General features: G+C 39.9%; 1 protein-coding gene and 1 long non-coding RNA gene across 2 annotated transcripts; one reads left to right on the top strand and one right to left on the bottom strand.

The window, feature by feature from the left end:
- On the bottom strand, positions 1 to 7,169 carry LOC139742626 (leukocyte receptor cluster member 9-like). Its single transcript, XM_071653151.1, has 4 exons — positions 6,967 to 7,169; positions 4,246 to 4,455; positions 2,990 to 3,178; positions 1 to 1,833 (listed from the first exon to the last, which is right to left on the bottom strand). Exons 2-4 carry the CDS (start codon positions 4,445 to 4,447, stop codon positions 635 to 637), a joined length of 1,590 nt encoding a protein of 529 aa, XP_071509252.1. The 5' UTR covers positions 4,448 to 4,455; positions 6,967 to 7,169; the 3' UTR covers positions 1 to 634.
- Positions 7,170 to 17,447: 10,278 nt separating this feature from the next.
- Positions 17,448 to 19,676, top strand: LOC139742612 (uncharacterized). Its single transcript, XR_011711712.1, has 3 exons — positions 17,448 to 18,339; positions 18,805 to 18,949; positions 19,663 to 19,676. It is a non-coding gene; the product is annotated as an uncharacterized lncRNA (long non-coding RNA).
- Positions 19,677 to 25,348: the final 5,672 nt, after the last annotated feature.

Here is a 25,348-nt window from a genome sequence, read left to right as displayed (position 1 = left end):
CCACAATTACAGATACATCACCAAAAAAGGTCAAGATTGTCTGCATACATGAACAAAGTATTTGTTACACATGATTCCAAGGCATATATCTCTATCAAAAATACACAATTTTCTCTCATGCTTCAGTTCTCTTCCTCTCTTTCCCTCCTGCCATGTATGACTGTTCATATAGTACGCTCTATTCAATGGCTGGCGAGGAACAGTCTTTCTCACTGTGGGAGGTTAGTAATGAAGGAAAAAAGACCATGACAAGAGGCCTAGATGTGTGATGAAAACCATACAACTGTACAATCAAGCTTGCAAGGGTCATAACCACTTGGACCAAGAATGGAGTATCATCTGACAAGATCTTATCTGACTACTGGTACTTTTTGTGTGTGTTTTCTTTTCTTTTCTTTTTTTAAAGTTAAAGAGTTAAAACAAATGGTCTAATGCAAGACTTCAGTTTCTTGGTCATCATGACATCAGCATGCCATCATACAACAGACTATGAGAGGCTGTTAACTGAAAATGAAGTGGATATGACTTTCTTGCAACATGTACAATCTCACACAGTTTGCTTTTCCTGACCCATTTCTTTAGTCCTTTCTATACATCATGAATGGAGCAATGAATGTTGCAATATGGTCTGTCTTCATTCCATCAAATCAACTCTAGCAATAGAGTGGTAGAACCTGTCAGGTGGGGGCTTGTCTACCATGGAGCAGAGGTGGATGGCATCGACAGCCTGCATACCAAAGTAAAGATCAGGCAATTCCCTGTTGAGGTCAGAGGAAAAAACTGGGTGACCACTTGCCTCTTCTCTGGGCATTTTTAAGAGGGTGAGATGTGGCACAAACTCCTCACGTGTTCCAGCTAGGCTGAGACCTGCTGACTGCAGTGATTTCCTTAAAAATCTTGTCATTTTTTCAAGGGCTGCGTCTGCTTGAGGTGGACTGTAAATGATGCGCTCATGAAATGCAGCTAATCCCTCAAACCGCAGCATGGTGATAGGAAGAAGAATTGACGCCAGCTCATGCTGGATAGATTTTAGGACTGAAAGGGCAGTGCTGACTTGGGCTTCTGTGGCCAGCTGCAAAGTGCACAGTGTGATATGCAGGTGAGCTGGAGACATCAGATATGAAGACAAAAGTGGATCCATGCCACTCATGTGTTTCTGAACATCCTTCACTTTACTAATAATGTCCTCATCTGTTATGTGCATGGCTATGAAGTAGTTGGGTCGAGACTTGTTCACACGCTTCTTTGGATGCCTCCTATGAACATTGGCATCAATTTTGTCAGTTCTCGTCATGCTATCATCTCCATCATTATCATTTTGAATTTCCAAGTCAAACATGTCATCAGTGTCCTTCTCATCCCCTTCCTCCTCAGAAGAGTTCTCCTTGGCAAACCTTTCTACAACATCCACAATGGTAACGGAACTCCCTAGTGACCCAAAAACATTGTCAAGTCGCTTTGTTTTGTCCCAAACCACCTCATCCTTATACTTAAAGTACTGGATACGGTGGCGTGGAATTGCAAGAGTATGGTAATCCACTGATGCAATGTCCTCCCAAGAAAACATGGAGAATGGCTGCTCTATAACACCTATGAAGCGGTCAAGGTAGCCCACCACAAAGTGCTCTGGGTTCAACTGCTTGTCCCACTGAATGCGTGAGATGACATCAGACGCTGTCTTCATGGGTGGCTTCTTAGTCTGCCGTCCAGACTTATCTCCATCATCTGCAGATTGCTTAGCTCTGCCACTCTTTTTTCCAGTCTTCTTTGGTCTATCCTCTGCAGCTGCTTCACACACTGGATTACTTGTAGCACTTGCTTCTGGCTGTGTTACTAGAAATAGATGGGGAGAAATTGTGCAAGTGTCAAGTTATGGTGTATAAGATAGACAAAACTATAGTCCCCATATCATTATCAAACAAGCAAAGTGATGATATTTTGAAGATTTACAGAGATTGTATCTTGTTTGTTCAAGGTAAATTCATGCCTTTGATGTGCAAAGAAAAAGCATTTGGTATCCATCTCTCAAACAAGTTTCATGAAAATTGAAACTACTAGAAACTTGTGGAATTTTAAGTGTCATATGTCAAGAAATAGAGACAAAATGTAGCAACCACATACACTCATGAGAAGAGGTGATGCTACAGCCTATCAAGTTTCACATTTACCCACACACAAATCTCTACTCTGTGTCCATGATGAAGATTTTTTATTCATGTATGGTTTGAGAATGAAATCAATAAGGATCAAGGGGAAAAAGTAAGTGTGTGTGTGTGTGTGTGTGTGTGTGTGTGTTTCTTGTAGCAGTAATTAGTCATAATTAAGCAATTATCACATTTGGAGCAATAGGATTGTTGCTAATTTTAAAACCATGAATATGATTTTTTTTTTTCTTTGTGGATAAATCAGTGGAAGAGCTGTGTGGTAATAACATCATTACCACCACCAATTTGTATATTGTTGTTGCAACAAATGAAATATTTGAAAATGTAAGAAACTTTAGAATTCTGTATATCACTGTACAGTATTGCTGTTGTTGGATATACATATCACTCCTTTTCTTCTGATGTAGTGCTTTATACCAAGTACTCATCATATCAGCTAGATCACACAATGCGTCAGAATGTGTTGATCAATCTGTACTGTACTGATCAAAACCTAAAATTGACCTGTGACTACCTTTTTACCTTTAATCGGAAGGACCCTTGACCTTTGACACATCAACTCCAGACTCTTATCCAAACAATGCAGACAATCTTGTTTGATGTGGCCAGGTACAGCTTTGTCACCCTCTTACACACGGTTTCTCTTCTTCTTCTTCTTCTTCTTTTTTTCAGTCAATCGGGCTGATAAAATGCATTTCCACAGCATACCTTGAATTTGTCTTCAGCAAGATCAGCACCCCTGAAACAAAGCCACCAAATACTACATCTCCCCTGATACCCTTATGATAGAAACATGTCATTTATGAGTGGTTTTGCAGCCTTACCTGGTACTTCTTCCTGAAGATCCTGGAGCCAGTCTTTAGCTGCTTCTACCAGACCAAAGAGAAGAGGCATACCCATACTCTGCTTGGCCACCTGGTACAGGTGGACCAGGAGCTCAGCCACAACTGTCTGTGGAAGGGAGTCCGGGACTGCCACCAATTCAATCCGAGGACAGATCTCTGGGTACGATGCTGTGTGGGTACAGGATATGTGAGACTAAGCAATGGTCTTCCTACACATGCATTCATGTCTACAGAAAGTCTTGAAAAATTGTTGGGGTGACTTGGCGTGATAACTAATCAAGTAAGCTATATGTACATTACAATATTTGTTTATACACATGTAGGCCATCTTTTTCTACATGGGACAATAATGACCTATATTCTGTATGACACAGCAGAGTAATGATACACATTGTTCCAAATTGCTCCAAAACTGAAGATATTTGAAACTAATGACTTATAAGGGCGAATTCATTATTTGCAGCTAATGTCATTCAAAAATCATTTGACTGCACAGCAAAATCATGGCTGTCAAAGCAAGCATTGAATAATTATGATAACAAAGGAAAATACAACCTTTTTGTTTGGATATAACAAGATGATATTTCCAGGTCTGATCTGCACTCCCACTCAAGAATTGCAGATAGACAGCACACTAACAGACAATCCTTCCACCAAAACCTGATTTGACTTCCAGAATATATCTTATCACATACTACCACAGCATTTTCGGGGCCATCATACAGTATTTACTATAATACAGGCCACATGTACTATGTAAGCCTACAGGACACAGGCAAGACACACATGCTCCCTCAGCATATGGCTTTTGCACTACATGCACTCCTGAATTATGTTCAAATTTTGATACATATTTTACCCCATATCATTGGTATTCAAACATTAACAATATATTATGCACAAAATACACGCATTGTAGCCTGCTACCACCATTACTGTTTTTAGCTGGCCATCTTATGTTTACAAGGTACCGGCTTTAACAAGGTAAAATCTACAGTCCCAGTGACCTTGTAATATAAAGTTTTCCCTGTATTTATGTTAGGTACACCAATGAACAATCTGAAAGACACTGATTTAATAACAAATGCCTTTTCCTCAACATTTTGACCAATTTCACTACCAGTACTATGAGAACTACAATATCTCTTCAAAGCCTGAGAACAGTGTCAACTACATGACATGTCACAGCTTTTTCAATTCTATCAATTCTGTACAGCTGGTGAATGATGACCTACCTGGTAATGCAAAGGATAATCCAAGAACTATGTCAGCAGGTCTGATTGTCACCTGACAGACATAGTTAGATCTAAGATCTTCATCAAGGTTTGGTCCCCTGACTATGCTGAACTCTCCTTCCCCAGGGTATATAGCCTCCAGAGCTTCCAGCTCACCATTCACTTCTTCTGACAAGGTTTTGTTGCATTCAGGACCCTCCATTCTCTTGCCTAGACACATTAGATCAGAGATGGCAGACGGTAAAGATCACTTTGTCAAGTTTGTGAATTACACTTTACATTTGTCAAATTGCTTACTTGTAGTTTCATGCATTGAATTCTGCATAGATTTGAACCTGTAATGACAAATAAAGTACGGTACCATCCACTATGCTTTCCTCGAAACCTGAACATTGCTACGGCCGACATGCTACTGTGACAATGCCATAAATACAGAAGGATTTTTAAAAAATAGAAGGATAAGCTAGCTCCACTAAGATTCTAATATATGTCATTCATGGCAAAATAAATTCATGATCTCCATTAAACCTATGGTGTACAAGAACAGCAGAAATTGTACAGGAGCATATGAGCCTAGCTGCACATGATGCATGTTTGCTAATTAGTACCGTAGTGCATGCCTGGGACTGGACAAGAGCTTGGTTTACACAAGGCCATGTTGGGGCTACATGCAGATCTTCAAACTTACACTGCAGACACCAACTTTTGCATATATGGGAAATTTGGGTTCCTGTCAACACTATTGTGTGACTTTTATAGTCTTCATGAGTTTCGGACAGACAAGCTGTGTGGCCAGATACTGACATAGTGACATATATTAAAGCTGTGCTGTGTAAGATACAGAAGGGTGCAGGAATAGGCTTTAGTATCAGTAACTTGAATGAAGCTCTGGTTACTCAGGTATATCGCTAGCAGCATTCGCAGATTAATTTGGTGAGAAAAGCATTGCACAACATATAGCAACATAGACTGAAAGATCAGTCTCTATTTATATTTGGGGATATGTTCTGCAGAGACTACCTCTGGCTTCATGGAATCCCTCTCCTGGCTACACAGACTGAAGGATCTCATACATGATTGATACTGTATTCTGTTCATGGGGCCGGGATGCTCTAGCACGGAAACCAAAGTGATTGGCTAACACATGCATTCACTGACACTGGTGATCAGTTATCACTGTGCTAGTATTAGTATGTCATTACTAGTTGGAAAGCTGAAAGCTGTGTCTTTTTCCATGAAAATTCCACCCAAATCTTTGATGGTTCAGGTGATGTAAGTGCACCACAGTTTCCTACAGACTGTTGATTTTAGCACTATTCAAATGTAAACTGCGAACAACTACGTCATAGAGCACTAGGACTGTAAATTAGATGTTATCAAAGAGGATGATGGTATCCATTATTGGTTAACTAAGCATTCCCCACAGTGTTGTCTATGACAGGCTTCCAATTCCATCTGTCTCCTCCGGAGAAACGGAAACGTAGACTCTATAATGTTTAAAAAAAAAAAAATGTTTTAAAACTCCTCAGCATCGACGAATTTTCCATCTATGCATGACACTACCCAATTACGCAGAGACTACTGTACGGTACACATGAGACAGATGAATATCAATGAGATCGAGCCCATAAGAATAAGACTTTACTACAAGAGGCAACCATGATGCTGTGCCATAATTCTCTTTTCCATACTAAATCTGGAGTGTTAAACCAGACTACTTACTTGATACATGTGTTTGGAGCAATTATCATTTCAAGGAAGATAATGCAATGTACGATATTACCACTAGTTTTACTAGTAGAAATTCTCGTAGTCTACATAAATTAAATTAAATTATGCAGTAACGACTTTAACGTTAATACTCTTCCACTAACTGCGACCAGCCCCAACGCTCCCACAGTATAATTGTGACGTCTGTGTACAAGGGTCGGGGGTTACTCTTCCACTAGACAGAAAGATCCGTCTGTCCGGAGGACTCTTTTATATTTTGCCATTAACGCTGTCCTCCGTAGACAGACGGAAGGTTGCAGTACCCATTGCTGTGTGGATGTTCTTAACCACTGTCTCTATGGAAAATTGGGTGAGGTACCTCACCCTTCTCGATTGCGTCTAATTCACGGCCCTAGGTCGGCAAATTTAAGCTTGTATGGTGAAATTATTTTTTTAAGAATACGTTACACTCACCAGATTAATGAATAATCCAACATTTTAGGAGAATTTTCAACGTAAAACACAGCCTGTCGCGTCGTCACATTCAAACTGCAGAAACATACACTATGAATCTATTAGCCAATCACATGCGAGGTAGTTTCTACGTATTTGTTTTACTAAAACAAGTACCTCGCATGTGATTGGCTTAGCAATTGTTACAGATTCAAAATGGCGACTTACTGCTCGCGAACGGCGATGTTGCGATATCGATAAAATTTCTGCATTATAACCGAGGTTATGTGAGTATTTCGATTGCACAATGTGAGAAATTTATCCCAAATATTGCTGCATAATGTGTCATGTCATGTCATACTTGTTTGAATGTAAAAAAGCTGTCTGAAATTTGGTTTATCGTAACGTTTGATCTGTGCGCGACTGCTCCACACAGGAGCCGCAATCATTGACTTCGGTCTGTATACGGAGGGGATCCGTGAAGCCAGACGCAGTCTCCGCGGAACATTCCCCGACGGACAGATACAGACCGATCTTTCGGTCAACTCTTCCACTTACCCAACGTGCCAAGCTTGACAATCAGTCAATGAATTCGTAGGCTTCGTTGGACTGCCTTATCAAATTCTGAGACTGGACGTTTAACGTCCGTCGATCCACGCTTTTCTTCTTGATCTTCTGCTTCTGCCCGTCTCTAGACACTGTCTTTATAATACTAGTACAGTAGTAGTAAATGTTAGGTTTATATTTAGTCAGTGATGGCATTTTCGTCGACTGTGTGTGCGTGTAGTATGGTGTCACTGTCTGGCGTGCACACATGATTGCTGGCAATTGCGCAATATAATGCTCACATACATACGATCCGTAAGCTCGAGATAGATCGCTTGTTGTTGTTGTTGGACCAGATAGTCCAGTTTGCCTCCACAAAATTCCACAAAATACGCCCTCCGCGGCCTTGGAGACGCCGCCCGCAAGCGTTTTTTTTAAAGACGGCACAGATTGGGGCATGGCGCGTGTTAAACCTATGGGAAAAACGTTGGGTTAGGGTTTTTGGTTATGGTTATGGTTAGGGTTAGGGTTAGGGTTGGGGTTAGGGTTAGGGTTAGGGTTAGGGTTAGGGTTTGATGGTTAGGGTTAGGATTAGGATTAGGGTTAGGTTTAGGGATAGGGTCCCCGATAGATTTTTAGTTTCCCCAATCTGTGCCGTCTAAAAAAAACACGCCGCCCGCAATGGAGTTGGGAAAAAAATCTCTTGAATAAATCTGTTCACTGATGTGAACTACCAATACTTCACCTTTTCACTAAATCACCATGTATTTTTTAGAAGAGTTCCCATATATATGCTGATTTATGGGAAAGTATAGCAATTAATGTTTCTTCACGGTGCAATCAATATATTAAACTTATGATAGGCCATGACCTTTATTCATAGGCCTCTACTATACAGTGTGTCTCTAAAAAAAGTAAACCCAACTTCAATGGCAAATTTTCAGAAAACTATAAAATATTTCCACATTATGTTTTCATGGTTAGATAGTCCAATAAGTCCTCTGTCCAATGATACCACGTAGGTTATGTAACTCTCATGCATGACTGAGCATGATTCAACTTAGTAAATGGGTGTGAAATCATCAAGTTCCGTGATCAGCATACTTTCTCACATTGTACCAGATAAATGGCTCTTTGTGTTGGAGGCTGCCTGTCGGGGAACTGCATCCGAAAAGCCTCTTGAACTTCCACGAAACTTCTTGTTTCCTGGTATCGAGTTACCAGGAATACTCTCTGCTCAATTGTCAACTGTACCATGTTTGGAAAGCATGTGAAGTGTGCCTGTGTCAGGAACAACCTTTGGTGACAAAAATTTAACTTCAAATATGCCCTGAAAGCATGACAATAGCAAGAAATAACTTGCCACAGTGGTGATTTCACACCCATTCACTAAGTTGAATCATGCTCAGTCATGCATGAGAGTTACATAGCCTATGTGGTATCATTGGATAGAGGACTTATTGAACTATCTAACCATGAAAAAATAATGTGCAAATATTTTATAGTTTTCTGAAAATTTGCTGTTGAAGTTGGGTTTACTTTTCTTAGAGACACACTGTAGATTCAAAATCATTCCGTTAATTTACCTGTTTGGTTTGAATACTGTTTTTCGTTTTGTTTTTGTTCTTTTTTATGTTAATGCCTATTATAGGTACCCTTTTAGGCCCTAATATTCAGTCATATAACGGGGGGGGGGGGTCATCATATTCCTATAAAAATACTGATTCATGCACTAGCATAGCAGTAAACATGACACATCAAACTAAAGTAATCCATTGAATCATTTTGTTGTTGATTTTTTTACTTCAACCCCGACTAGGGAAGTGGGAAGAGCACATCACCGAAGAGTGATAGGACCTACTATCCATTTTGAGCCGCAGCAAGATGGGCCCCTACAAACATTCCTGTCATTCAGCATGGACCTAATACACATGGACATTCATCGTATCGTATCATGCACCCGCACATCTCAAAAGCGCCACAAAGACATTTTTAGCATGCTTCACTGCTTTGATCCAATGATAATATACATCGTCACCGCCAGCAAGCCCGGAGAAGAACAAGACGGAGATTCGAGAAATCTAAACTATATGCGCAGAAGGAAATTTTCCTCACAAAAATCAAGTAACGTGAATGGGCAGTTGTGGTGTATGTTAGGAAATCATACCTCAAACAATTTCGCTTCGGAGAAGCAGGCGGTTTTTAAAAGAAAGCTAATATTTTGGCAGAATGATTGTCATAATTGTGATCTGAAATTTCACTTTTCTCCAGCTTATTCCAGAGCAAAAAGGGACGGTATTGAATGGTAGAGAACAATATATCTTGCCATTAGGCAAGGTCTTATGCGTGTGCGAAAATGTGCGAATCAGCAATAACCCATCTTTTGGCACAAAATTTGTTATGATCTCAGGTTTGCTGCTCCTCATCATCTGTATTTATTCAAAGACATTTCCGTCTGAAAAAGGCACATCAGCGAAACAAGACTGAATGAGGGAAACGATCCTTTTGTTAGTGACGATACATGATCACACAATCGTTAGTGTCCAGACACCTGAATGTACTCATTAAGATGCACATAATCAGGTGTCGGTGACGTTATTACATCAAAGAAAGACTGCCGTGAACAGTCAATGTACGTATATTAGGTCCATGCATTCAGAGACTCAAATTCTCCCGCTTTGAAGCAATTAATGATTTCATTATCACAATGTTTCTCTCTCTCTCACACACAGCTTTGTGTCTCCCTTTAAGCTCTCCATGCAGAGTCCTGCCCAACTTCTAAAAGTTGTCACGATATAATGTTCAACAATAAGGCTAATTTTTATGATCAGAGAGCTTAATAATCATGTTATAACCCTTGTGAAAGGCCCCCACCGGGCCCTGCATGCATGGCGCAATAGGTTACAGTTCGTTATTCCGAAGGTTCTTTAGTATACGAAGGTTCGTTATTCCGAAAGGTTTTAGTCCGAAGGTTCGTTATTCCGAAAGGTTCTTTAGTCCGAAGGTTCGTTATTTCGAAGGTTAGTTAATCCGAAAATGTGATAAGGTTTGTTATTCCGAAGGATCGTTAATCCGAAAATGAAACAAGGCTCGTTATTCCGAAGGTTCGTTACGGACCCTATTTCATTTTCGGATCAACGAACCTTCGGAATAATGAACCCTATTTCAAATTCGGATTAACGAACCTTCGGGATAACGAACCCTATTTTATTTTCGGATAAACGAGCCTTCGGAATAGAGAACCCTATTTCATTTTCGGATTAACGAACCTCTAGGTATAAGGAATTTGTGTGTTTCGAATTAACGAACCTTCGGAATAACGAACAGCACCGGTATGGGGCGTCGTGCTTCGCGCTCGTATTGAGCTTGCTCATTTTTGTGAACATAATATTCGGGTGATCAAAATCTCCTGTTTCCCTGCTGGGGGTCCTGGCAGGTGAATATCCATCCGCAGTTTTAAGAGATGCTTAGGGATGGAGTCTCTTTTTAATTTTCTGATTTTATCATTCTAGTTGTGCAAAACAAAACATGTTTGACTCCTGCTATACATAGGGCCTATATTCTGAGCAATCTGACTATAGATGCAGTGCTTGATTAACCACCCAAAGCAATGGCTCCACGGATAGTATAATTATTATGGACAGGCCTTATCAATGGGAGAGTTGTGGTGTGATGACATCAAAACCTCACCCACGGTTACGATCAACGATCTCCCTTTCAGAATTTAACGCTATAACTATAAGATCCACTATTTTTTTTTAAATTCTATATTTTAATTCGATAAACTACTACAGTTTTCTTATTTGATTGTGTACTCAATGTCCCCTTTGGGTACATTTTACAGTGAAGGAGTGTCATCTTGAATCATCGGTCATGGGCGTCACCAGGGGGGGTGCGTTGGGTGCGAACGCACCCCCCTTCAGATCCTAAAAAAAAAAAAAAAAAAAAAATCAGTCTGCACCAGGGACACACACACACACACACACACACACACACACACACACACAATCGTCGGCAAAAACAATTCGCACCCCTGGTTCTGGCAGCATTGATTTTATACATATCTATTAGTATTCTACAGTGTTTACTATTTATCGACCGTACTGTACATCCGTACGATATACGGAGCACTTATACACGTTTGCATGTACGTGTGCTACTTACAAGTATAAATGTAGGGTCTATGTACGTTACTTCTGACCAATCCATATTGCCAGCCCAAGAGCGAGCCTTAGCCTCATAAAAAAAAAAAATGGAAAAAAAAAAATGAAGGGGCAAGCATATTTTAGTTTTGCCCCCCCCCCCCCATAATCAATAATTCCCGAAATGAGAAGATTTTCTTGCTTTTGAAAGAAATCAAAAACGTTGCCCCCATAAAAATATTGGAAGGCAAGCGCACCATTTGCCCCATCCCACATAATCATAATTCCCGCGATGAAAAGATTTTCTTGCTTTTTTGTTAGAATTCAAGAAATCTGCCCAATTATCTCACCCAAAAGCAGTGGCGTAACTACGGAGGGGGGGGGGGGGGGTTGCGCCCCCCCTCCCAATCCGCTGGTTAAAAAAAAAAAAGATTTACCGAAATAGTAGTTCAAGTGTTAGTAAACTGCTTTTGAATGAAAGGGTGATCCAGATATAAGATATTTTTCTATGATTTCTTTTAACCATAATTAAATAGGAATAAGTGTGAAACATTGTTCACAAAGCCCGGACCCGACAAAAGATTGTGATTCCTGGTTGGCATTCTGCATATAAGCAGGATGTAGTGCGCATCAGTGTACTCAGTACATTCGAACGAAGAGTCGCTACAATGTTGCGCAATGTGATGTAGAATGTACACCTTTGTACCTTACGCTCGTTATATCAAAGCTAGATCATTGATTTTGCAGTGTTGCTTTACATACTATATAAAAATGTCTTGCATTGCCAATAAAAAGGCTTGACCTGGGCTAATTCCTAACTTTTCCATGTATGTAATACACACACACAAACAAACACGCACAATTAGTTTAGGGGGTGCTCTAAAGTGCAGATTTTGGACATCCTTTACCCGCTTGGTCACTTCGACGCCACATCGCTGGTCATACCTCCCCCAGTCATGAACATAAACCCACACCCTTGACTACCAGTGGCGGATCCAGGAGGAGGGGCGCACCGGGCGCGGGCGCCCCCCCCCCCCCTTTAATTTCCAAATTGAAAAAATAAAATGAAATAGCTGCAAACCGCAGTTTTTGGAAAGTAAAATGTCAAAATTTTCAAGCTCGCTCGCTCCTCTCGCTCGCATTTAGTCGTAATGCCATTCTCCTGAAGCTGCTGCCAGTAATTGCCGGCAGTTGCGCCTGGTGCGCCCCCCCCCCCCCCCCAATTTCCAAAGCGAAAAAAATATAGCTACAAACGGCAGTTTGGGGACTGTAAAACGTCAAAATTTTCAAGCTCGCTCGCTCCGTTCGCTCGCATTTAATTGTTATGTAATTCACCTGATGTTGCTGCCAGTAATTGCCAGCAGTTCCGCCTGGTGCCCCTCCCCCCTTAATTTCCAAAGCGAAAAAATATGGCTAAGAACGGCAGTTTTTGGACTGTAAAAGAGCATAATGTAATCATTATGCTCTCCTGATATTGCTGCCAGTATTTGCCAGCAGTTGCGCCCGATGCGCCCCCTTAAATTCTAAAGCGAAGAAATATAGCTACAAACGGCATAGCTACAAACGGCAGTTTGTTTGTTTTTTACTGTAAAATGTCAAAATTTTCAAGCTCGCTCGCTCGCTCGCTCGCATTTAATTGTTACGCAATTCTCCTGATGTTGCTGCCAGTAATTACCGGCAGTTGCGCCCGTTGCGCCCCCACCCCTCCTTTATTTCCAAAGCGAAAAAATATGGCTCCAAATGGCAGTTTTGGGACTGTAAAATGTCAAAATTTCCAAGCTCGCTCTCTTTGCTCGCTCGCATTCAATCATTATGCAATTCTCCTGATGTTGCTGCCAATATTGCCACCAGTTGCGCCCGGTGCGCCCCCCCCCCCTTAATTTACAAAGCAAAAAAAAATATGGCTACAAACGGCAGTTTTTGGACTGTAAAATGTCAAAATTTTCAAGCTCGCTCGCTCGCTCGCTCGCATTTAATTGTTACGCAATTCTCTTGATGTTGCTGCCAGTAATTACCGGCAGTTGCGCCCGTTGCGCCCCCACCCCTCCTTTATTTCCAAAGCGAAAAAATATGGCTCCAAATGGCAGTTTTGGGACTGTAAAATGTCAAAATTTCCAAGCTCGCTCTCTTTGCTCGCTCGCATTCAATCATTATGCAATTCTCCTGATGTTGCTGCCAATTATTGCCACCAGTTGCGCCCGGTGCGCCCCCCCCCCTTAATTTACAAAGCAAAAAAAATATGGCTACAAACGGCAGTTTTTGGACTGTAAAATGTCAAAATTTTCAAGCTCGCTCGCTCCCCTCGCTCGCATGTAGTTGTTATGCCATTCTCCTGATATCGCTGCCAGTAATTTGTCGTTTCACATCGTCATTCCATAATCCATTTATAGGGGTACAACCCCCTCTGGCACTTCCACACCCTCCCCCCACCCTTGCTCGCTCCCTCGCATACTAACACCCCCCCCCCCCCCCCCCCAGATGAAATCCTAGCTACGCCGGTGCCCTTTCCCCGCTTGGTTTCCCTAAAAAAACAGTAAAAGTCTAGGGATTGAGAGCTTCCTATTTATTCCAAATGTCTGTCCAAAAAATCTCGTAAAAATTTAGTGTCAAAACGCACCCCCCTTGAAAAAAAGCTGGTGACGCCCCTGTCGGTTGACAGGGATTATCGTATGTGTTCTATAAATTAGTCAGTTTGCGAGTATCCGGAGCCACGAATCTTGTTTTAACACCTTGCCTCTAAGACTATTGAGGAGGATTTGATATAGTAAAATAGTAATGTGATTTGCGTGTTCGTTTGTAAATTACCTATAAACCTGCTGTTTACCACGCAGATATATAATTTTTTTCTCTCTCTCTTTTACTTCAGGATGACTGATATCGTAGGAAAATCAGAAATCTTGAAGACCATCAGAAACCATACTAATTGTTCCAATCTACGGTAACATGGAAATATTTCTTATACTAGGGTCTATAATCATTCACACACAACCTAAATGGGTCAATTCCTGGCCTGACTAGCATTAAACTAGTCGAGCACGGTTAGTAAAAATTGTTATACGAACATGATGATAGTAAAATGCGGCAATGCAGCTAGTAATGCTCTGCTGGATTAAATCAGGCCATGGTTTACTAACCCAAAGCTAGTCAATCAAGTCTGACTAGCATAAAATTGTATGCTGTACTAGTTTGCAGTGTATACGCCAAGAATTAGTCAAAGTGGAGGAACTAGTGTAAAGCTAGTCGAAGTGGAGAAACTATCATAAACTCGTTGATCTTACGAAAACAGCGCATGTTAGTAAAACTGAAGGAACTACCGTGAACTACTAAGTCAAGCTGGCAGAACTAGGGTGAATTCCAGTGAATACATATTTGAATGCATTTGGTTAGGCCAATAGAAATTGAGAATTCCCCTGTCATGTGTTTACTTTAAGCCAATCACCAGCCGCAATTTCCCCTGGTTTGGGCGCGGGAAGGTTTACCTGAGCGACGCGTCTGTCGCCTGTGCGTGGACTTACTGTATGCATGTGTATACGATGTGCTGTGCGTGTATTATATGCATAGGATTTACGTGCGTGTGCAATCGTGAGAATCAGAGCCTGGATGTAATGGACGTGAGAAAATTTCTGTCTTCAAATGGAGTGGGGCGGAGATATTATTCACATTTTTGAAGGTAAGCAAACCATAGATCGATCTAATTATAACTTGTTGAGTTTTTCCAGTATTATGGGCTACTACCTCTCCGTAAACGACCATCTAAGTTACCTTACGAATAACCCCGGGCCCGGGACGCTCCTTGTAACGTTAGTGTACACAGTTAGCTATGGGGCTGGTCGCAGTTACCTAGTACCTTACCATAAACACCTACGTAACAGCTAGAATCCGAGGCCGAAACTCAACTGTTAGGCGTTAGGATCTAATACTACAGTAATACTTTGAGTCTTTGTGCATGTTGGGATGGGGCTCGGCCTATTCGCGGACTATAAATTAGTCTTTTACTTTTTAACGTTAGAAACGCATTTTTCAAACAAAATAGAGTCTAGACCTGATTTCCAAAATTAACAAAAATGAGTGACGAACGTAACCGTCATTGACATTGTACATCTGACATTGTAACTGTGTGAGGGGGCTACTTGTACTTTTGTAGGTACCTATAGAGCGAAGTTGAAAAAATGCCTCTCATGATACATCGATCATCAGCTCTATCTTCTAATACATAGAATAGAGTTCTAAAAGTTCTAACGTTAACATTATGCGTTTCAGAAAATATTGGGACACTAAACTCTGAGTCTAAATTCTCCAGAACGTTAGTCGTAGGCCTATAAACGTTAACTACTAACAGTGTAATGTTAGATCTTAGAGAAACTAATAGAACTAGACACGCGGTCTAGTCTACATGTATAGCGAGGTACCCGCACCTCGTCAGGGGCCCGAATACCGTCACCCCGCTTAAAATCGTTTTAAGCGCACTAAACAAAAATTTATGCCCGGGACTGTGTTCAGTATGCTTGAAACTTGGCAGGGCCAAGCAAATTTTGGTGAAAACCGAACAGTTTTTCGCGAAAATCGGAAATTTTAATCGGAATAGGACCCTACGTGTTATAAGTATCACCACCCCGCACGCATCTTTTACGTGTATGTCTATGGGAGCATCACGGTCAGCCGCACACGTCTTTTACGTGCTTTGCCTATGGGAGCGCGGGTGACGAGTTGCGGGCCCCTTCCTTAGCGCACAGCTATTTCGCATCGTTCGCGTTTGACGACGATAGCTGCAAATTTTCGATATCGATCAGTGAGCTTGTGATTCCATTGGAATTTTCAGCATTTTTCCTGTATGTGAGTTGGATTTCAAAGAATTTCAGTGGCGAAATGTGATTCAAATATGCGCAAACATTAACTATGACGAGGTGCGGGTCACCCAAGTATACTTAAGTTGGGGCTCTACCGAGGTAGGGCTTACTCTAAGTCTAACTGTAAAAGTCTAACCGTTAGTCTAAACAAGTCTCACAACCGTTGGCGTTAATTGTAGGCCCTACTCATTTATTCTATTCCAACTAGAACAGCATTAACACGAAATAGGCCTACTATTACTAACGGGTTAGGCCCAACTAGTATTACTAGTAGGTAGTCTAGAACTCCGGTTAGGTCCCCACTCACCCTTCACCGCTATAGCTTGGGACTTCTTTCAACCTCCATAGACTTTGCGCATTAGTGGAGACACACACGCAGAATGAGAGGGGACCGATATCACGATTTAGCCCTAGAACGTAGTAGAAGCAGCTATAACCTAGACCACTGTTAAACATCTAGGGCCTACATTGAACGGTTTTCCAGGATAAGATATATCCTAGGGCCTAGGTCCGGTTCTCATTGCGGTATTATAGACCTATTACGTTAGGCCTACAGTGCAGTGGTATGAACTCTACATGGACTACAAGCATAGCATCATGCACACAGAGATGATCACTGTAAAGTATGTAGAGGGAGACGTCTGGTCGAGTTTAGACCACGGTTAGAGATCGACGTATATAAAGCTGTGCTATAATTAAATCTATTTTAACTGGGGGGGGGGGGGTCAAATTGACCCCCTTCTCGACATTTCACGCCACGATTCCGCAACGCGCAAAGATTTTGCCGCGTCATTTCATGACTTTTTTTCATTGAAGTCTCCCGCATATTTTGAGACCAAATTTGCGATGTCCGGGTACACCGTTTTGAAGTTACGCAATGTTTTGCATATGCATGTCAACCTGAAAACAGCTCAAATTCATGATTTCTGTGCAAATCCTATGCAAATTGTGGTTTGTTTGTTTGTTTTTTTTTTGTTTAATTGATATAAATTAGATTATTTCAACTTTTAACCATTGAAATAAATCAATTCTAATGTAGATAAGCTTGAAAAAGTGCCTGCAACAAATTTTGGAAAAAAAAACAAACAATGGAAAACAAAAGATCGAAAAAAACAGTAAAATACATGAAAAATTAACAAAACAATAAAAAAACAAAAGAAACTGATTTTGACTGCACTATTTTTTTAAAAGAAAATTGTTTGATGTGTCTTGAGGAACTCTGACACAAAAATTTAGCAATCCCTCAGTCTTTTTGTTGGAGTTATATGTAAAAATATAATTTCATGCATAAATTTGCATAATTGATTTATTCAAAAATATAAAATCAACATTTTTTCTATTGTATGACCGTGTAATCTTGTAGTTGACATCCGGCTCTATTTTCAGGCAAAATTTTGCGGCGATCGCGCGATCGGCGGCCGAGATCTGAAGGGGGGGGGGGGGGGTCAAATTGACCCCCCCCCCCTGTAAAAACTTGGTCTCCAATAGCCCAGTTGAAATAGGGTTAATGCAATAGACTAGAAGCGTCTAGAAACTCTACATTGCTATTGAGTCGACAGCCGAATCACTGACACTGTGTTGCCAGAAGGTGATCTCGATTGATACGGTAATCAAAAAAAAAAGTGGTGAAATTTGGTGATTTATATAATTGTGATGACCTATGTAGTAAAAAGGACTTTTATTTGCCACCACATTCGAGCATCCACACAGCTGGGAGAATACCATAGTGCTATTGCACTCCCACGTCATGTGTGGCAATCATCTAAGTAAGAAATACGATGCATGCACTGTTAAGTGTTAGTCCACTGTGACATCACACTTCTAGCTGAAGATCAACGTGCTCACACATCATGGAGATCGATCCCCCTTTTAGCAGACGACAACGGGTACTATATTTGAACATTGTTTTTTATGAAAGTTACAGGTGACCTTAGGCATTGAAATTTGGCAGAGATCATCTTTGGGTCTTTCTAAATATGCTGATCGATGTAGCTAAAAAGTAATTTCTAGCTTTTCTATTGATGCACACTTAGTATTTGTGTGGACAAAACGGAACTGCATATTGTCTTGTGGAGATGAGTTCTAAATCCATTTCTGAACATTGTGTTTTCATGCTTTCCTCCAGATAAAAAGACGTAACATGACAGTTCTTCGGGAGTGATGGTGATTTAAAGGAACTCGGTATAGGGGTCATCATTTGGAGAACGAAGACAGATTGATAGCTGTACAGTCTCTGTCACACCACGAGGGTGCAGATCACCAGATTGAAGAAGTACATGTAACAGATGTGGCCAACGACTAGCCATTGAATGCAGGGTTGACGAATGCTGGAAACACCGGGCCAACATCAGCGAAGGAGCCTCTGAGATATGGACTTCCATTGCACTAACCCTGCTGTAAGCTATTCTGTTGTTTTCCACGATGTTTAATGAAGGGAGACTAGTTTGAAATTGATTCACATTTATTTTACATTCTAGAGTCTCAGTAATTACATAAGAGGCTACATTAAGAGACTGAAAGCTTTGTTGGTTTTGTTTTGTTTTAAGAAATGATTTTCAAGTATTAATTATTCTTCATGGAGCAGTTTTGGAGCTGTCCTTCTCTCTGAAAATGAAAGCCTTGAGAGGTTAGTACTCGTATTTAAGAAAAATGTGTACTTGCTGTATCGACAGAAGTGAAAAACCATGTTACGGTCAGTCTTGAGTTGTGTAAGTAGAGCTGAACGTTGCTTATGGCAAATATGTATATTAAATGATTTTGCACTTCAAGTTTATAATGTAAACTGGAGGGACCTATTATCCTCATGCCATAATTTGTATGATTTAAATTGTAAAACCTTTAAATTTTACTTATTTGCCCAGGAATTCAACACACACATCACTCCAAGGGGGAGGAGATACTTCAATAGCTGATGGAAGGAGTTCTGACTGCTCCAAGGAGACACCTGCTTATCCAGATCATCGTAGCATATTTCTTGTTGATAATGGAAGCAGAAAACTGTACAGCGTAAGTTCAATTGTTTGAATACTGGTCTGGAAAACCAGTTTCCCATTGTCATGTCTTGTACTATACATTTCCATGCAATATAGCACCATCTAATTTGCCTGTTCACTTTTGTTTTTGTCTTCTCAAATATAGAGAATAACAGTCTAAAATGTGCCCCCCCCCCCCCAAAAAAAAAAAAAAAAAAAAAAAAAATGAAGGGACCGGTAAGTATAACGTTGTAAATGAAGTAATGGTTATATATTTAAAAGTAAAGACTGATATACTTGTATGAAAACATATAAACAGCGTGTACCTACAAGACTCCGCGCTGACTTATTTTCTTGGTAGCCCCATTGGGCCACATGTAAATGATAATAGTCCTAATACTTATGATATAATTATAATAATGATGAATAAAAAAAATGGAAATTGATTTGCCATAAAGTTCGATGGATAATCACATCTTGTATTTTTCTACTAACTGTGCACATCCACACTTAACCCATCCGCATGAAATTTTCATTTGTATTAACTGATATTTGGTGTAAGAAGCACATGAATAAATGTACTTGAAACAGCGGTACTGAATAGCAATAGAAATTAATGCCAAGAAAAAAAAAACATGAAAATAGTTCAGCCCCTTAAAAGATTGAAATGAGGGTCAATTTTTTGATGTTATATATTTGCTTCGTAGAATATGATTAACATTCTTCTTGCTTCCTTTTTAAATTCAGATACCCAAGTAGTGAACAAAAGACGCGTTGAAGCCAAGGCAGTTGCGATGCAGTACCCCACTTTGTGAGACACCACACAAGGTGCACAAGGATATGTAAGTTTATACTCATAAGTTTATGTGATCTACAACTTTTTAGCCCTCTTTAGCAGAAAGCTTAAGTGACATACATGGTATCTTATTCATCTAGCTTGCAAAAACTTGAACATTTTCAACTTTTCTCCAGAGATAGTGGACAGAATTCAACCATACTAGGAGTTGATCATCCTTGTTTAGTTAGGGGGCAAGGACCCAAAGTTGTTCAGGATATGGTCATGAGCCCCCCCCCCCCCCCCCCCCCCCCCCCAAAAAAAAAAAAAAAAAAAAAAAAATGGCCTTTACAGGGAAATTAATTGCATCTATGTCTTAATTAAATCATTGGGCAAATATACAGGCAATGTGGGGGCTTTTGATAATCTTTGATGTACATGTTCATAGATGTCTAATAAATTTTGTGTGCAGATTGGTCTGATTCCATGACTTAGGTTGGATGTACGTAAACTCCAACGTAACGTAATGTAACGTAAGCTCCAACATGCCAGTTGCGCCGTTCATTTATTATAAACCTATTCTCGTTTTCTTCCATAAGAATGCCACTACATGTATTTCTACTGCTATCAGATCTTCATCAGTTATAGTCAACTCTGTGCCAAAGTGAAATTTGTTGACACTCGAGAAAAAGCTTTGACCTACAATGCATTCTTATATTTCAGGAGTACCTGTATGACAAGGATCTCGGGATTCATTGAGTATCGTTTGGAGACCTTGAGGAGCTATGACACCACTCATCAACTCAGGCAGAGAGAGAGTAGTTGCAGCTCCCACCAAGCCCCTGACTGAACACAATTCCAACGTTAGATTAGAAGCCCAACGAGAAGAGACAGCTACCATCGGTGTATAGGCCTACGTACATATCCTTGCTTTTTCCTCTTTTGAGATACATTAAATGCTCCTCTGAAGTTGGAACTTACATTCTTGTTGAAGAGTCAGCCTCATCAGGCTCATCTGTAGTTGAACATGAAGCTGTTACCAGGACGTACTGCAGCACTTCAACACTAAAAGTAGAACAGGGCTCGTCGATGAAAAGAGTTTGTTTTGAAACTTCAAGCTGCCCTGAAAACAACCTTATTATAGGGAAGATTTTATTTTCCCAAACAACTGGCAGTATTCACCAAATATTGTGATGACACAAAACGATCCAAATTCTGTATGTTCATGCATGCTTCCTTCCATGTGTCCATCTGTTACAGTTTCAGTAACTTTTTTGAACTTCAATCGTAACCAAACTTGGATAATAGGTGCAGTATGGTAACTTTCCCCTTATGACACACTTTGAAGTCACATGACAGGGTCAAAGCCTCAAAAGTCAAAAAACAAGGTCATTTGAGGTATAATTGTTAGTTTATTTTGGTTAACTGTTTCAAATTTTGTCAATTAGTGCTAGTTGATATTTAATTTGAATATTAGATGATCAAATATCAGTAACACAATAAACTGCCTTTAGTCAGAAACTGGCTTTCTGGTGAAAAAAAAAAATGATCTATTTTAGGACAGAGACTGGTCGATCCATGTACTGTTTTCAAAATGTGGTCTTAACAACTGCTAGTGAAGTGGGTAATGTTCATTGTGTCTATTTTAAACTCAACTGAGCCAAAGGCTTGAGTGAGCTATTGCGATCGATCGCTTTTTGTTCGTCATGCGTTGTGCATAGACTTTTACATTTTCATCTTCTTCTCAAGAACTGGTGGGCGGATATCAACCAAACTTGGTGGGGATCATTCTTAGGGGGTAGGGACCAAAAGTTGTTCATGTGGAGCATGTGGCCCAGGGGGACAGCCCCAAGGGGAAAAAGGGGGTAATCTTTAAAAATCTTCTCCAGACCCCAAAACAATGCAGTTAATATGTTATTTGTAGATCTATACATTTACCTATAAAGAATATAGTTTGTTCATGGAAAGACCCAAGTTTCGGTGGTGGGGGCCAAGGGGAAAAAACACATGTCCATCTTCTTCAAACCGGAGTCCAGATTTCAGTCAAACTTGGTTGGGATCATCCTTAGTGGGTAGGGTCCCAAGGTTGTTCATGTTGAGCATGTGGTCGAGGGGGGGGGGGGGGGGGGGGGGCAAGGGAAGATGGGAGAAACTTTTGTGCTCCAGATCCAAAAGCATTATAGGCAAGATATGGTGTATGTGGATATCTTTATAGGTGAAGAATATACGTTCATGACAATGCCTCAATACCTATGATAACCTCCTTGGAGCTCGGGGGGGGGGGGGGGGGGGGGGGGGGGGGGGGGGGGGCAGAGGATAGGGCCCCCAAGAGAGGAAAAAAAAAATCTTGCTCTCCAGACCCGAAAGCATTACAGTCAAGATACGTTTTAAGTAGATACCTTAAAGATAAAGAATATTCATGAAATGTTGTTCATGACAATACCTCGGAAAACCCCTTTGGACAGACTGTTTTGTGTACTAACATCGGTCTTGTACTAGTCTGATTTCATACCTTGATACCACCTTCAGAAATGCATCCTTTCTGTACAAAATGGCATGATATAAAAAGAAAGTCAAAATCTGAAATTTTTAGAGAATTTGTTCCGTTTGTTGTATTTTTAGATCAGATTAATACATTACATGTACCGGTACCTACATTTGTATTGGATGTTACATCACTGCAAGCCTCATTACATCTTATTCTTATGGACAGTAATGTGTTTGTGTGTGAAAGTTTATGAAATATACTCTGTAATAACGAAATTGTATAGGAACCACACACATTATCTCAATGAGTTATTACTATATGCCTATGTTATAATCATTTGTAAGAAAGCAACCAGAGTCAGATTTCTCTAATTAAATTCCAAAATACATGTACTGTACATTTAGTACACAATCCTTGGGAATGAATTTCTGCTTTAGTTTCAGACTTTGCCTTGCGGCTACTCCTTGACACAGATTTCGAGTTGTATAGCCACATATAATTTATAGTTCTTAATACACTGTACAATAAAACATGCGTTATGAAGCTGAAATAATGAGAAGGATGAGAAAGACTCAAATCAAGTTTGTCGCCCATATTATACCAAAATTATGAATTATAATAAATTTGCTCTCATAGTGTTAAGTTGACTTGGTCATATGATCAAAGCTTTTGTGACTTGATTTGAGATAATTATCATTGAGAAATTTATAATGCATTTGGAGTTGGATTATTATACCTGTCCTAGCTGTAAGAAAAAACCAAAATCAACTGCCTAGTTCCTAGTACAGTTGTATAGCAAAGTTATTCACATAATTAAAAAAATCGCTCCCATAGACTTTATGTGTACCGTTTCTCTCCCATCTCCCCCTCACCTCCCCCGCACCTTCATCGTTTTTTTTTTTTTATTCTATCACTTGCCGTGTCACAATTTCATGTGCTTAATGAGCTCATGTAACAATGAATCATAACATAATTTTTTTTTTTTTTGGTCCACCCTTTTGGGTTGCAAGTTCACAACACATGGCCATTTACGGGTTCAATTTTATATAAATGTTGTATATAAGGAGATATGCAGTTGTAGAGCTCGACTCTTGATTTATTTCATGCTTCCCATTGTGCATTGAGTGTTTTTATGTAACCCTGTATATTCATATGTTTATTCAATGCTGCAATTCAATTTCTTTTCAATTATGTAAGATTCATTTGTGATATTCATGATGCCTACATTAATTTGCTGCATTTGTTGGATGAATAAAATTTGAGATTTTTAACCTGATATTATTGCTTTTGTTTTAATGTATTTTCGTCACAGTTACATTATCTGCATACATGTAATTTCAATTTAGATTCGTCTCCGAGACCTTGACTAGCTTTTGCTTGTCACGCATGCTGCACTAGGTTTGGTGAAAGCTAGTCAAAAGGGCCAGACCAGCAATAAGCTAGTCTAGCTGTTTGTACTAGCTCTATGTTAGTGTAACTTGACACCATCTACACTAGTTTAAAGCTAGTCGTTTTCTAGTCAAGCAGCAATGACTAGCCTTACTCAGCATAGTCCAGCATCCATTACAAGTCTCATGCTAGTCCAGCAGTCATGACTAGCATGGAAATCCAAAGCTAGTAACTTAGTTCAGCAGACATGACTAGCTTTGTGCTAGTCCAGCACTCTTTGACTATCTTTTGCCTAACTAGTCCAGCAATCACTACTAACATGATGAGTAGTTTTATGCTCATTACTAGCTTGATTTCCCTAGTCCAGCAGTGTTAACTAACATCATGACTAGCATTATGCAAGTCCAGAAGTCATTACTTGCCTTGGCTTACCAAGTCCAGTAGTCATTACTAACTTCACGGTAGTCCAATAAGCAAGTCAAGCTAGCATTACTAGAATAACACTAGTCCAGGGTGACACCATCTGGACTAGCTTCTTATTAGTCCTGCCTACCAATTTAGGTTGTGTGTGTTATACCTCGATCCATAGAGAAAACGTTGTAGAAAACCCCCAGAATATTATCATGTCCATGAATGATGTCATAGCTCAACAATATAATTTCGCCTCAATCTTCAACGCAAAGTGAAATCGGCATAATCGTTGAGAGTTCCTGGCAGCTCAATATTTTTAACAGTGATGTTCTTTTGTCTCTGCAATTTGTCATTCTTGCTTGAAAAGTGGAATACATGTACATCAGAATGGTGAAGATAAGGCAATTAAAGATGATGATGATAATGATAATTATTAATGATAATAATAACAACAATAATAATGATAATAACAACAACAACAATAATGATAATAACAATAATAATAATAATAATAATAATGATAATAGATAATAGATAATAACGATAATAAGAACTCCATTTCATTATATTTTGTAATAGGCCTATATCTAATTCCTTCATTTTTTTATCATAATAATATTATGATCCGGCAGGTTATAAAGGCCCTATATACGTGAATGTTACGCTTGCCATTTCCCACTAACACCACTTGCAGAGGCGGATCCAGGAATTCTGTATAAAGGGGGGGGGGGGGGCGCAACTATAGAAGACCTATTTCTGGTGCTACTTCCAAGTTTCATATAATTTTTAATTTTTATTTATTTTGGGTTTTTTTTACGAAAAATGAAGTGGGACGAATGCCGGTTGCGCCTCCCCCCCCCCCCCCCCTTCCCGGATCCGCTTTTCTACAGGTAACCAAGGTATAAGGAATGGAGTACTGGTGATATGGAATCAAACTTATTTTAGTAAAAGTTAACAGTCGGGCAGCAGAATTTTGCAACCGTTGAAGTTTTGTGACATCTTTTTTTGGAAGATTGCACAACAATGAATTCGAAAAATCCAACCGAGAAGAAATCAAAGCATGAATGATCTCAGCTGCAGATTTAGACAAATATTTCCTTATGAAACTTAAATTACGCAACTGATATCGAATATTCCGCTGAATATGAGTTACATGACGTCGAAATGACATTTCCTGATCAAATATGACACCTAAATTATGGGCTGTTTTCGACGGAGTAATGCAAGTGCTACCGATGTTGATACGACATGATTGATAATCAACTATGCTTAAAGGGACTGGTGAGGAGTGTTGGAACCCAAAATGGAAAAGTACTATTTCATGAAGTGAAACAGGCAAAAACAAGGGCCAATGCCTATGAAAGGACTAA

The sequence above is a fragment of the Diadema antillarum genome, unplaced genomic scaffold (assembly GCF_040938485.1).
Source record: "Diadema antillarum isolate AM-2024a unplaced genomic scaffold, OU_Dant_1.0 seq00001009_RagTag, whole genome shotgun sequence".
NCBI classification, from domain to species: domain Eukaryota; kingdom Metazoa; phylum Echinodermata; class Echinoidea; order Diadematoida; family Diadematidae; genus Diadema; species Diadema antillarum.
The sequence above is the reverse complement of the archived record's forward strand: the minus strand, read 5'-3'. Positions and strand labels throughout refer to the sequence as shown.